General features: G+C 42.0%; 1 protein-coding gene across 1 annotated transcript in view; it reads left to right on the forward strand.

Annotated features, from left to right (window-relative positions):
• The window catches only part of cdh13 (cadherin 13, H-cadherin (heart)), a 554,022-nt gene that overhangs the window by 201,814 nt on the left and 340,035 nt on the right, over positions 1 to 12,173 (forward strand). Inside the window, exon 3 of the mRNA XM_065022614.1 lies at positions 11,951 to 12,162. Within this exon, the coding sequence (XP_064878686.1) occupies positions 11,951 to 12,162 (212 nt within the window). The remainder of the gene's footprint in view (positions 1 to 11,950; positions 12,163 to 12,173) is intronic.

A 12,173-nucleotide genomic window follows, 5' to 3' on the forward strand; every position in this document is an offset into this window, starting at 1 on the left:
TTCAATACATTTGCTGAAATGTGACTTGTCTCAGGAAACTAGGCGTATGTCACGCGTCACTACTTCACAGGAGAGCTATTTGAACTGAAACTTTTTTATTTGAATCAAAATGCATTTTTTTCAGAAATGCCTTCTGGATCATGTGAACTTTCATGTGCCTTAATAACAAACTTGTATGCCATCTGTAAATACAAATAAAATAGTTAAATTACAAGCTCAGTTGGTTTAGACACGGAAAAGACTGCCTTCTGAGAATTCGTAGGTGATCGAATAAAGCTCCACTGCCTTCCGTTCAACTAGCTAACATGCAATCATTGGAAAATAAAATCGACAACCTATGAGGAAGATTAAACTACCAACGGGACATTAAAAACTGTCAAATCTTATGCTTCACGGAGTCATGGCTGAACGATGACATAATCAACATTCAGCTGTCTGGTTATACGCTGTATCGGCAAGATAGAACAGCGGCGTCTGGTAAGACGATATCTAAGGAAGTTTTGCTCGACTGAGGTAGAGTAGCTCATGATAAGCTGTAGACCATACTATCTGCCTAGAGAGTTTTCATCTGTATTTTTCGTAGCTGTCTACATACCACCACAGACCGATGCTGGCACTATAAGACCACACTCAATGAGCTGTATTCTGCCATAAGCAAACAGGAAAATGCTCATCCAGAGGCGGCACTCTAGGGAATTTAATGCAGGGAAACTTAAATCCGTTTTACCAAATTTCTATCAGCATGTTAAATGTGCAACCAGAGGGAAAATAAATATAGACCACCTTTACTCTACACACAGAGACGCGTACAAAGCTCTCCCTCACCCTCCATTTGGCAAATTTGACCATAGTTCTATCCTTCTGATTCCTGCTTACAAGCAAAAATTTAAACCGGAAGCACCAGTGACTCGGTCAATAAAAGAGTGGTCAGATCAAGCAGATGCTAAGCTACAGGACTGTTTTGCTAGCACAGACTGGAATATGTTCCGGGATTCTTCCGATGGTATTGAGGAGTATACCATATCAGTCATTGGCTTCATCAATAAGTGCATTGATGACGTCGTCACCACAGTGACCCAACGTACATACCCCAACCAGAAGCCATGGATTACAGGCAACATCCGTACTGAGCTAAAGGCTAGAGCTGCCACTTTCACGGAGCGGAACTCTAACCCGGAAGCTTATAAAAAATCCTGCTATGCCCTATGCTATGAACCTTCAAACAGGCAAATCATCAATACAGGACTAAGATTGAATCGTACTACATCGGCTCTGATGCTCGTCGGATGTGGCAGGGCTTGCAAACCATTACAGACTACAAAGGGAAACACAGCCGAGAGCTGGCCAGTGACACGAGCCTACCGGTCGAGCTAAACTAATTCTATGCTTTTCAGAAGACTGAAAAGATTTGGCATGGGTCCTCAGATCATCAAAAGGTTCAACAGCTGCGGTTCCACAGCTGCACCATCGAGAGCATGATTGCATCCCTGCCTGGTATGGCAACTGCTCGGCCTCCGACCGCAAAGCACTACAGAGGGTAGTGCCTACGGCCCAGTACATCACGGGGGCCAAGCTTCCTGCCATCCAGAACCTCTGTACCAGGCGGTGTCAGAGGAAGGCCCTAAAAAATTTCACTGACTCCAGTCACCCTAGTCATAGACTGTTCTTTCTGCTACTGCACGGCAAGCAGTACCGGAGCGCCAAGTCTAGGTTCAAGAGGCGTCTAAACAGCTTCTACCCCCAAGCCATAAGACTCCTGAACATCTTATTATTTGGCTCCCCAGACTATTTGCATCCCCCCCACCTCCCCCTCTTTTTACGCCACTGCTACTCTCTGTTATTATCTATGCATAGTCACTTTAATTACTCTAGGTACATTATTCATAAAGCCATTTTTACATTAGCCGATGTCACCAAGTGCTCTACAATGCACATGTTGAACCACGGTGGCTAGGAAAAACTCCCTAGAAAGGCAGGAACCTAGGAAGAAACCTAGAGAGGAACCAGTTTCTGTGGGGTGGCCAGTCTTCTTCTGGCTCTGCCAGGTGGGGATTATAACAGTACATGGCCAAGATGTTCAAATGTTCATAGATGACCAGCAGGGTAAAATAATAATAATCACAGTGGTTGTAGAGGGTCCACCAGGTCAGCACCTCAGGAGTAAATGTCACTTTACCTTTCATAGCCGATTATTCAGAGTTAGAGACAGCAGGGGACAAGGTAGCACGTCCGGTGAACAGGTCAGGGATCCATAGCCTCAGGCAGAACAGTTGAAACTGGAGCAGCAGCAGGTGGACTGGGGTGGACTGGGGATAGCAGGTGGACTGGGGACAGCAAGGAGTCATCATTTCTTGTTGGAATGACATCATAGTGGACTTGTACTATCATCCCAAAATAATAATAAGCTTCACTGCGAAGCGGGATGAGTTGAGTTAGTTGCAATGTAGTATTTCTAGACAGACAGGTTGCTTCTGGCAATGTACCAATGCTCCAACTTAACACTTCTGTAGAAGTTCCAGCTTCACTTGGGACGGAGGGGACAAGTCGGAAATGGGAAGCGCGTTACTGGTAACATCATTGTCGGATTGCTGCTCTGTACCATCACTCATTCATATATCCTTATGTACATATTCCTTATCCCCTTACACTGTGTATAAGACAGTAGTTTTGGAATTGTTAGTTAGATTACTTGTTGGTTATCACTGCATTGTCGGAACTAGAAGCACAAGCATTTCGCTACACTCGCATTAACATCTGCTAACCATGTGTATGTGACAAATAAAATTTGATTTTGATTTGATCATTGTCGGATCCTCTTGTTGCTAAACATGCATCTCGGCCTCCTTGGGTTATTCCTTTTCATGGTTTTGAGTGTGAGTACCTTTTGAACTATCTAGCTTAACTTGACCACAATTCCCGCCCACATTTTTTTAAACCATGCCTACCCAAACTCTGTCTGAAGACAACACTCACTGAACTTTTTTGTCAAAGAAAGCCGACATCCTCCCCTAGACCTTTTGCTGTTGCCTAGCTTACGATGCTCCAAGGTGTGGGATATCTGGAATTAGTTGGGATGCAGTGCATCTTCTGAAGTGCCAGACACATTTAGTAAAGCAGTTAGCATGCATGGCTGACCTTTAACTGTGGATGAGAGAACTTTCTGTTCGATGCTGTCAGTGATTAAGAAGTTAAATGTACTTTTTAGTATGTCTGTGCAGCAATCGGTCAGCCAATGCAGTAGATGTGTACTGTCTGATGAATCCCCTGCGCCCCCCTGCTGTAGCCTCTCCCTGAGGACACACTGGGGGACACCATTAGCCTATAGAGAGTGACATGATAAATACAAGGCTGTCTGCAACCAGCTCATACTTAGCCCACTTCACCAGCTATTCATAAAGTTATGAATTCTAACTTTATAGTATGTCTGTGTTTGTGTGTGCACGCGAGTGCGCGTGCGCGCGTGTGTGTGTGTGTGTGTGTGCATCTGGGTATGCGTGTGTGAGAAAGAGAAAGTGTGTAGTTATTATACCTGCGCTTGGACAATTTTTCTCAGGTTTCCAATGTGCTTTTGTGAGGCTGGGCTATTCTACTGAGTACAGTGGTATTGTATAAGACCCACATCAGAGTACCAACCACATGGAGATTCTACGAAAAGCATTATGCTATGATTGCAATCAATAAGAAGAAATCTCTACGTGCCTTTCTATATTATTGCACTAGGTGCACTGGAGAGATGTACTGTAAAAGGCACAGAGAGACTTGACTTGAGACTTCAACATGATGATGGTTTACCACATCCGTCAACGGCGTCATTAATAAGTGCATCGACGCCGTCGTCAACACAGTGACCATACGTACATATCCCAACCAGATTACAAGCAACATCCGCAATGAGCTAAAGGCTAAAGCTGCCGCTTTCAAGGAACGGACACTAATCCGGATGCTTATAAGAAATCCCGCTATGACCTCAGACGAGCCATTAAACAGGGAAAGCGTCAATACAGGACTAAGATCGAATCCTACTACGCCAGCGCTGATGCTCGATGGATGTGGCAGGCCCTCAAACTATGACGGATTACAAAAGGAAACCCAGCCACGAGCTGCTCAGTGATGCTAGCCTACCAAACAAGCGAAATGCCTTCTATGCTCTCTTCGAGGCAAGCAACACTGACCCATGTGTGAGAGCACCTGCTCTAACTATGTGATCTTTCTCTCCATAGCCAATGTGAGTAAGACCTTTAAACAAGTTAACATTCGCAAGGCCGCGGGGCAAGACGGAATACTAGGACATGCACTCAGCAAGTGGGAGGACAAGTCGGAAATGTCTTCACTGACATTTTCAACCTATCCCTGATCCGGACTGTAATACCAACTTGTTTCCAGTAGACCACCGTACTCCCCATGTCCAACATCGCCAAGGTAACCTGCCTAAATGTCTATCACCCTGTAGCACTCACATCCATAACCATTAAATACTTTGAACAGCTGGTCACATCAACACCATCATCCTAGACATCCTGGACCCACTCCAATTTGCATACCGCCCTAACAAATCCACAGATGACGTAATCTCTATTCCATTCCACACTGCCTTCACCTACCTGGACAAAATAAATACCAACAGTGGTTCCTCCATTAAAAGTTGTGAGCTCACGCCGTGGGATTTAGAGGTAATTTGTGGTTAAGTACGGTACCCTGAGTCACCACTTCATTGCTCCAGACCAGTGCTAAAGGGGAGTTAGAGCGCTGATTATGCTTTTGGGTCCTACTGTGTCTCCAACTGACAATGAATGGGTGACATAAACCTAAATAGAAACTTATAATTGTGCACAACTTCAGTAATACTTACTAAAACTGTTGTTATACTAAGGTTTTTATTATTTTTATTTTATTAGGGTTATTTACCTCTCACTGTAGTACTGTAGGCCACTCCGGTCACATTGTACAGCGCCTGAGTGGCACAATGGTCTAAGACACTGCTTAGCAGTGCAAGCTGTGATGATACAGATGCTGATTCAATTCCCATGCCGGCCTCAACTGGGAGACCCATGAGATGACTGTAGGTTTTTGGTTTCTCTCCCTCTAAAAACAGAACTAAATCATTCTTAAATAACAAACAGGCTTTATTTACAAATTAGTAACTATGTCTCAACCCAAGTTCAAGAAGGGCCTTTTTACATTATTTAAAAACAAAATTATTTTCAAAAATGTTAAGGGTTATTGCACTTAATAATGGTGCTGACTAGGGAAACGTTCCCACGGTTCTGTTCTTAGTGCCAGTCTGCACGTTCAAACTAAAACAGTGTAACTAATAATGGCATCTTTATGCTTTCATTAATAAAATAATGATACAAATACTCTTTCAAAATGCCGATGTTTATCTAGTTATGGATCCATTACTATGGGAATAAATATCACTGAATTACAGAAATATCCTCCAATCCTCTATATGTAATTATTGGCGGAGAGTCACCTCATATTTTTCGATATACTGTAGGCCTACCGTAGTCAACACGAGTCTCACTAGTGTTGAGTAATGTGCTGTTAAAAGTGGGGTAGGTCTTATTTATTTAAAGAGCATATTGAAGTTAGAAGCAATAGGATTTGAAGCAATGGCCTACAACTATTTGAGCACCGTTTCGTGCTGCTCTGAGACAAGCATGGGGACTGGTCTTGGTAAATCAATGTGATTTTTATTTTCACTTCATCTTCGTTTGGGTTTTGGTTACACTAGAATTAAAAAATGAGGGTGCCGAAATGTTATGCTCTTAGTGTAACCTTTGTTTAACTAGGCAAGTCAGTTAATAAGAACAAATTCTTATTTACAAGGACAGCCTACTCCTTCCTATACTGACAACCGTTACATTGTACAGCGCAATATTTTCTGTTCCATCCTAACGGAAACACAGAGGGTTTTTGTTTTTCTTGGAATAGAAAACACCATAATATGAATCAAATTAATTAGGCAAGTACCAATCAAAAGTTTACACACATCTACTCATTTCAGGATTTTTCTTTATTTTTTACTATTTTCTATATTGTAGAATAATAGTGAAGACATCACAACTATGAAATAACACATATGGAATCACAGTAGCCTAATAAACAAATGCAGGTGGCTTATACTGTATCTTCAAAATGCTTTAAATGCTTTCATATCCAAATGTAAAAGCATATACTGTACAGTACTGTATTTCTTCATCATTATCTTTATGCTTTCGTTACCAAAAGGAACTGGAACCAAAAGGAACCTCAACAGCTTCTATCACCAAGCCATACGGCTGCTAAACAAGACTGCTAAATAGCTAATCATATGGCTACCTGGACTACCTGCATTGACCCTTTTTTGCGCTAACTCTCTTGCACTGACTCCGTGCACACACACTGGACTCTACCCACACACTCACACATATTTACACTGACAACCCAACACACACATACACACACAAACACTACATACGCCCACACACACAACACACGCACAAAAAAATAAATATACTATATACTGCCACACACACACTCATACACACTTTCACACTCACACACATACGCTTCTGTTACTCTCTATTATCTATCCTGTTGCTTAGTGACTTTATGTATTTATTCTTTGTGACACTATTTCTATTATTATACTTAAAAAAATATATATATTAACTCTGCATTGTTGGAAAAGTACCCGTAAGTAAGCATTTCATTGTTAGTTTACACCTGTATTGTTAGTTTACACATTGTTAGTTTACACGAAGCATGTGAAAAAAACAATTTTTAATATGATTTGATTTGATTACAGTGATTTTGTGCCAGTCAGATGTTATTCAAATGTATGATTTAAATAACTTCAGTTTCTCATTTTCTTATGGTCTGCCTGTTCTGTTTCCTGGCTTGGACTGTGTTTTCAGTCCCTAGAGCTACACTAAGATCAGTGGTCTGTTTGAACTTATCTTCATCGACCATATTTCATATTTTGGAGAGAGTAAGAGAGAGAAATAGAAGGAGAGAGAGCAAAAGAAAGAGAGCAAGAGAGCGAGAAGCAGGGACCAAAAGAGAGAGATTGCAAAAGCACAAGAGAGACAGATAGAGAGAGAAGAAAATGAGAAGAAAGGGAGATTAAGCATCAGAGAAGTTTGATATGGAATCAGACATGCTGCTTCTACTTTTTGGAGAACTTGTCTGAAATCCACAGATTCCAGCTCTCTAAATGTCCTCCTAACAGTGAGACCCTGGTGTGAAAGCCTCCTGGGACGTTCTGCTCACAGTAGAAGCACAGCCTTGTTCCCGCTTAAAGGCTGTGTGTGTTGTACACAATGCTCTTCGCAAATGAGAAACTCTGGCAGTAAATGGAATTACGTTTCAAAAGTTTCAAAAGCAGCACAAACGCTGTAATGCCGGATTACTTAGCGACATGATTTTGCGAGGCCTTTTGAGGCAGAGCACACTCTAATAGGACACAGCTATCAGCTCTGATGCAGACACTGTCACCTTTCAGATTAGTCTTCAGATTCCCATCTCTCCCCATCATAACATCTTGACATTTAGTTAGGAGGCAGAAAATTGTCTTCACAACACTGAGCAGGAAAACCTTATTACCTGACATAAAAAAAAAAATGTATTTCGTGCCTGACAATAAAAAGGAATCCAAAGTAAATATGAGTTGTTAGATGTAATCCCATTTCCCTCGATCAAAGCCAAGCAGAAAAGGTTACACATCTGAAGCTTCCTGTTGTCTTCAAAATTATTTCTCAACAGCCTATCAAAGACTTGTTGTGTTTCTTCCGTACCCTTTTAGGATGCACACAACATAACCGTAATGCTTTCAAGAGACAGCGTTGGATGATCAGAATGCTTGTTAGATGAAAGGAGACGGTAATGTCAAGCATCATATGCAACTACACCTCCATTTGTTTATTAAGGCATAGGAGTTTTGAGAAAACAGAAACTGTTTCGGGTGAAGTATTGACAAATGCCTCAAAATACATTGACATTACTTACATATAATGACCCCGGCAAATTGGTTTCGAAATGATTTCTTGTCATTTCGAATGGAATTAAACATCTGCAATAACTAGCTGCACAGGTAGCTCTATTTTATATTTGAATATTTTTGCAGGTTTAAATTCCCAAAAGTACAAAGTGTAAGTACTACCTTATGTATGACATATGCTTCAAAATAAGTTTACATTACTAGTCATTACTTACATGTAATGAACCCAGCAATTTGGTTTATAAAGGATTTATTGACATTTTGAATGGAATTAAACATCTGCAATAACTAGCTGAATGAGCAGCTCTGTTCATAATTTGAATAATTTTGCAGGCTTAAATTCCAAAAAGTACAAATCGTAAATACTACCGTATGTATGACATTTAATTCCATTCTGAAAGTGTCATGCAGGATTTTCAGTAGCTATACAGTAATACCATATTACTTAGCTACGGTGTCCTAAAGGACCAAGCACAGTCATGAGAGGACAGATCACCATTTTACATTACCATGATTGGTTTTATGGCCTAAAAGGAACTCATGTTAAATTGGGTGACTGTAAAAAAAAGCAAGCCCACACAGTTCTCAGTTAGGGGTTTTAGCCAGCTAATCCGTGTTGTGCAGTGCTGTTTAAACTCATAGCCACTTCTTGGAGGACGAGGGGGCCAATGCCATTGTCACTTGACATCAAAGCACATCCCGCCATGCTCCCGCTGAAATCCCCCCAAAACCTGACAACATTAGAATACCATCAAACGCTCGCTGCTTGCCTTTGAAATTTCTGACACTGTTTGCAGGCTATGAAGAGTTGTATGGGGATAGAAATTAAATGTTTTATTTTATTTAACTAGGCAAGTCAGTTAAGAACAAGTTCTTATTTACAATGACTGCCTACCGGGGAACAGTGGGTTAACTGTCTTGTTCAAGGGTAGAACAACAGAGTTTGACCTTGTCAGCTCAGGGATTCGATCCAACAACCTTTCGGTTACTGGCCCAACACTCTAACCACTAGGCTACCTACCTGCCATGCTTTTTGTTAGCAATGAGAATTGAATATAGAAATGGAGTTCTGTTGACTCTCTCAACCTCTACTGGCATGGTGAAGCCTTGCCTTTCTTTCCCTCCTCTCCTGTCAGTCCACAGACAGAGTGAGTGTGTGATTGTGGCCAGAGGGGAGATTTAAAGTGGCTGTGGTGGAGAGAGCGATAAAAAGGCCCCACAACAGAGTTGAAAAGGTTAAGTGCATTGAGCGAGTACGTTGATAGATTTGATTCCTATTGATTTGGTAGGCACACAGCACTAACTGTAGAGTTTTCCAATTTCAGATGGTCCTGAGGTGTAGAGAGTCTGCAAGAAAGAGAGACCCAGTTCAGCTTCACACAACAAATACAGGAGACACACTGCTGAGGGCCTAAAACAGGCTTCATCAATGTTGGAGGAAGACTTCCTTCCATCTCCTTTATCTTCTGTCCACAACAAAAAGGCATTGATCTTATTATGGCAGCATTCATAGATCCCCCCCCCCCAACCTACAGTACAGACTGACTAAGACAGGAGAAGAAATAGAGAGGGGAGGGGGGAGCGAGAGAGAGATAAAGAAAGGGACTGAAATAAACGTAGGATAATCCATTTTTATAGATGCACAGCCAGTGTGTTCTGCTGTGCCCCCCGTTCCTCATAATGCCAGTAATTCTAATGACAGGGACGTTGGCAGGGCAGGGTGGGCTTGTTAGTGTTACAGTGATCAGTGGGAAGCCCAGAACAGAACATCGCTGCACATGAGACACACCACCATGTAGCTGTAACTGTTCATCAACCCCTCATCATGTCCCTTCTGTCACTGCACTGTCAGTGTCACAGTGTGCCAGCCATCCTCGTAAAGCCTGGCCTCCCTCCATATAACCTGCCTTTTATGGGCCGCTGCACATCATAATGTCTGCATGGACAGCTGGGTGTGTTTGGGTGTTTGTTTGGGTGTATTTCGCTTTTTGTCATAATTACAGATGGCGATTGTGTGTGTTGATAATCCTACCAACCGCTTAACCTCTCGCTTTACAAATGATATACTGTATTCAAATAAATAAATAAAAGATAATAATTAAGGTGTGTCATTTTCTGCAGTTAAGCAACAGGTGCTAATTGTTGCAGTGGGTTACCATGGTGGTTGAATGGAATGAAAGCGTAGCTCCAACTGTTTGATAATAAGTGGTAATGAGAGTTTAAAGAGGGTTTTTCAACATTACATGTACAACACTACAATTAGCTCAGCATCTGGCCCAGGGTTGCTGGAAGTGCCACCAGATGTACATGTACATTTAATGTGAGTATTATAAGCTGTTGAGAGCAGGAATATAGCTTGATTCATGGCTAAACTAAAAAGGAATGCTTTCCCATTCTTCCCACTTGAGAGTCAGTTTTATCCGAGGGCACTGTATTGAAGACTGTCCTTGGCTCTCCATTATAAACAGAATGTGCAGATGAGATGTTCAGTGTTCTTCAGTTTAAGAGTTCCCAGGGCTAGGGGGTATACGCTGCTAAGGATATTTCTGTTATGTAGAGAAAAGAAGAAAAGAGGAAATTCATTTATTATGGATGTATTATGTAGAACATTGTCCCGACTGTAAAGCAAAGGGATTTTCCATAAAGCAGCAGCAGTGGATTCCTTCTGAGGAGGAGTGGGCTCATTTGTAAATGGTGTTGTTATTAACCTAGCCACTGCTGGCTCAGATTTCAGGAAACAGTATCAGTTACCTCGTACCCCTGCACATCCACCCAGAACTGCTACTCCCTGTATATAGCCATATTATTTTTACTCCTTATTGTTATTTGTTATTCACTGAGTATTTATTCCTTGTGTCACTATCTATTTTTAGTTTATAGTTTTAATTTCAATCTTTAAATCTGCATTGTTGGGATAGGATTAAGTTAGCATTTCACTGTTAGTCTACACCTGTTATTTACGAAGCATGTGAAAAATACATTGGATTTTATTCAAATATATGGATATCCCAGAATACATCATGTTTTTCAAACAACTATGATCTCAAATTGAATCAGACCATTTAATCATGAACTGGTATAAGGTTATGTTCATGCCTGAGGCAGTATGTGATAGCTCTCATTCAAGACAAGTCAAAGAGACTACAGTCCAAACGGAGGTATTGTCTTCTCACCCCCACCACCTTCCTCTTGGGCTCCTCACAGTGGAAGGGGGAGGGGGGTTGAGGGAAGGGTACTTGATGGGCCAGGAAGGGGAGTGTGGCAAAGCAAGATAAGGATAGGATCAACACGATCAGAGAAGATAAACCATGGTGGAGTGGCGCTATCTCTCTGTCAGACGACAATGGCATTTTACACATATGTGTACAGGGTGGCATACACACACACGCATGCAGGCATGCACACACGCACGCACACACTCACACAGAGTGAGATGGCTCATGAACATCTTATTTACCACACCATGTCCCTGGTAAAGACATGGAATGGCAGCAAGTGGATGGTGAGGGGTGGAGAGGGACATTTAGGCAAAGCACATGGCTTTGATAAAAGCTCATTGAAGTGTTAATGATCGCTATTAAATGAAAGCAAACAATCACACTCACACAGCATACTCATGAAGGTACAGCATTAGCAGATGCGGATATGTGCGTGTATCTATTCATGTGTTTATTTGTAATTGACAGAGAGGGAACCTAAGGTTATCGTATTTGAATAGCTACCTTGGTCATTCCTGTGACGTTGCTCATGCATAGAGATCACTGAACCCTAGAAGAGACTGCTGCTGATCAGAGACAGCACATGTAGATATGTAGAATAGGTAGAGACCCTGGAATGCACAGGAACGCAACACAACCATGTAGAAAAGCTGTCTAAACAGTGTTGGTAATAGCTGTGGTCTTTTGTTTCTCCCTCTCTCTCTCTCTCTCTCTCTCTCTCTCTCTCTCTCTCTCTCTTTCTCTCTCACAGTGTTCTTTGATGACTGTGCGGGGAATGAGGGCTTGGCGTTCGAGGTGTCCCACCCGGACTTCCAGGTGGACGAGGAGATGAACCTGGTGGCCAGACGAGACGTGATGGACAGCGGCACTGTCATGTTTATCCACGGGGTCAACGAGCAGGCTGATGACATGGCACAGGTGGACATTGTCGGAGCTCCACCTAGATCTCCTCAAACACTCAGGGTGAGTAGCTG

This window comes from Oncorhynchus nerka, linkage group LG9a (assembly GCF_034236695.1).
Source record: "Oncorhynchus nerka isolate Pitt River linkage group LG9a, Oner_Uvic_2.0, whole genome shotgun sequence".
Taxonomy (NCBI): domain Eukaryota; kingdom Metazoa; phylum Chordata; class Actinopteri; order Salmoniformes; family Salmonidae; genus Oncorhynchus; species Oncorhynchus nerka.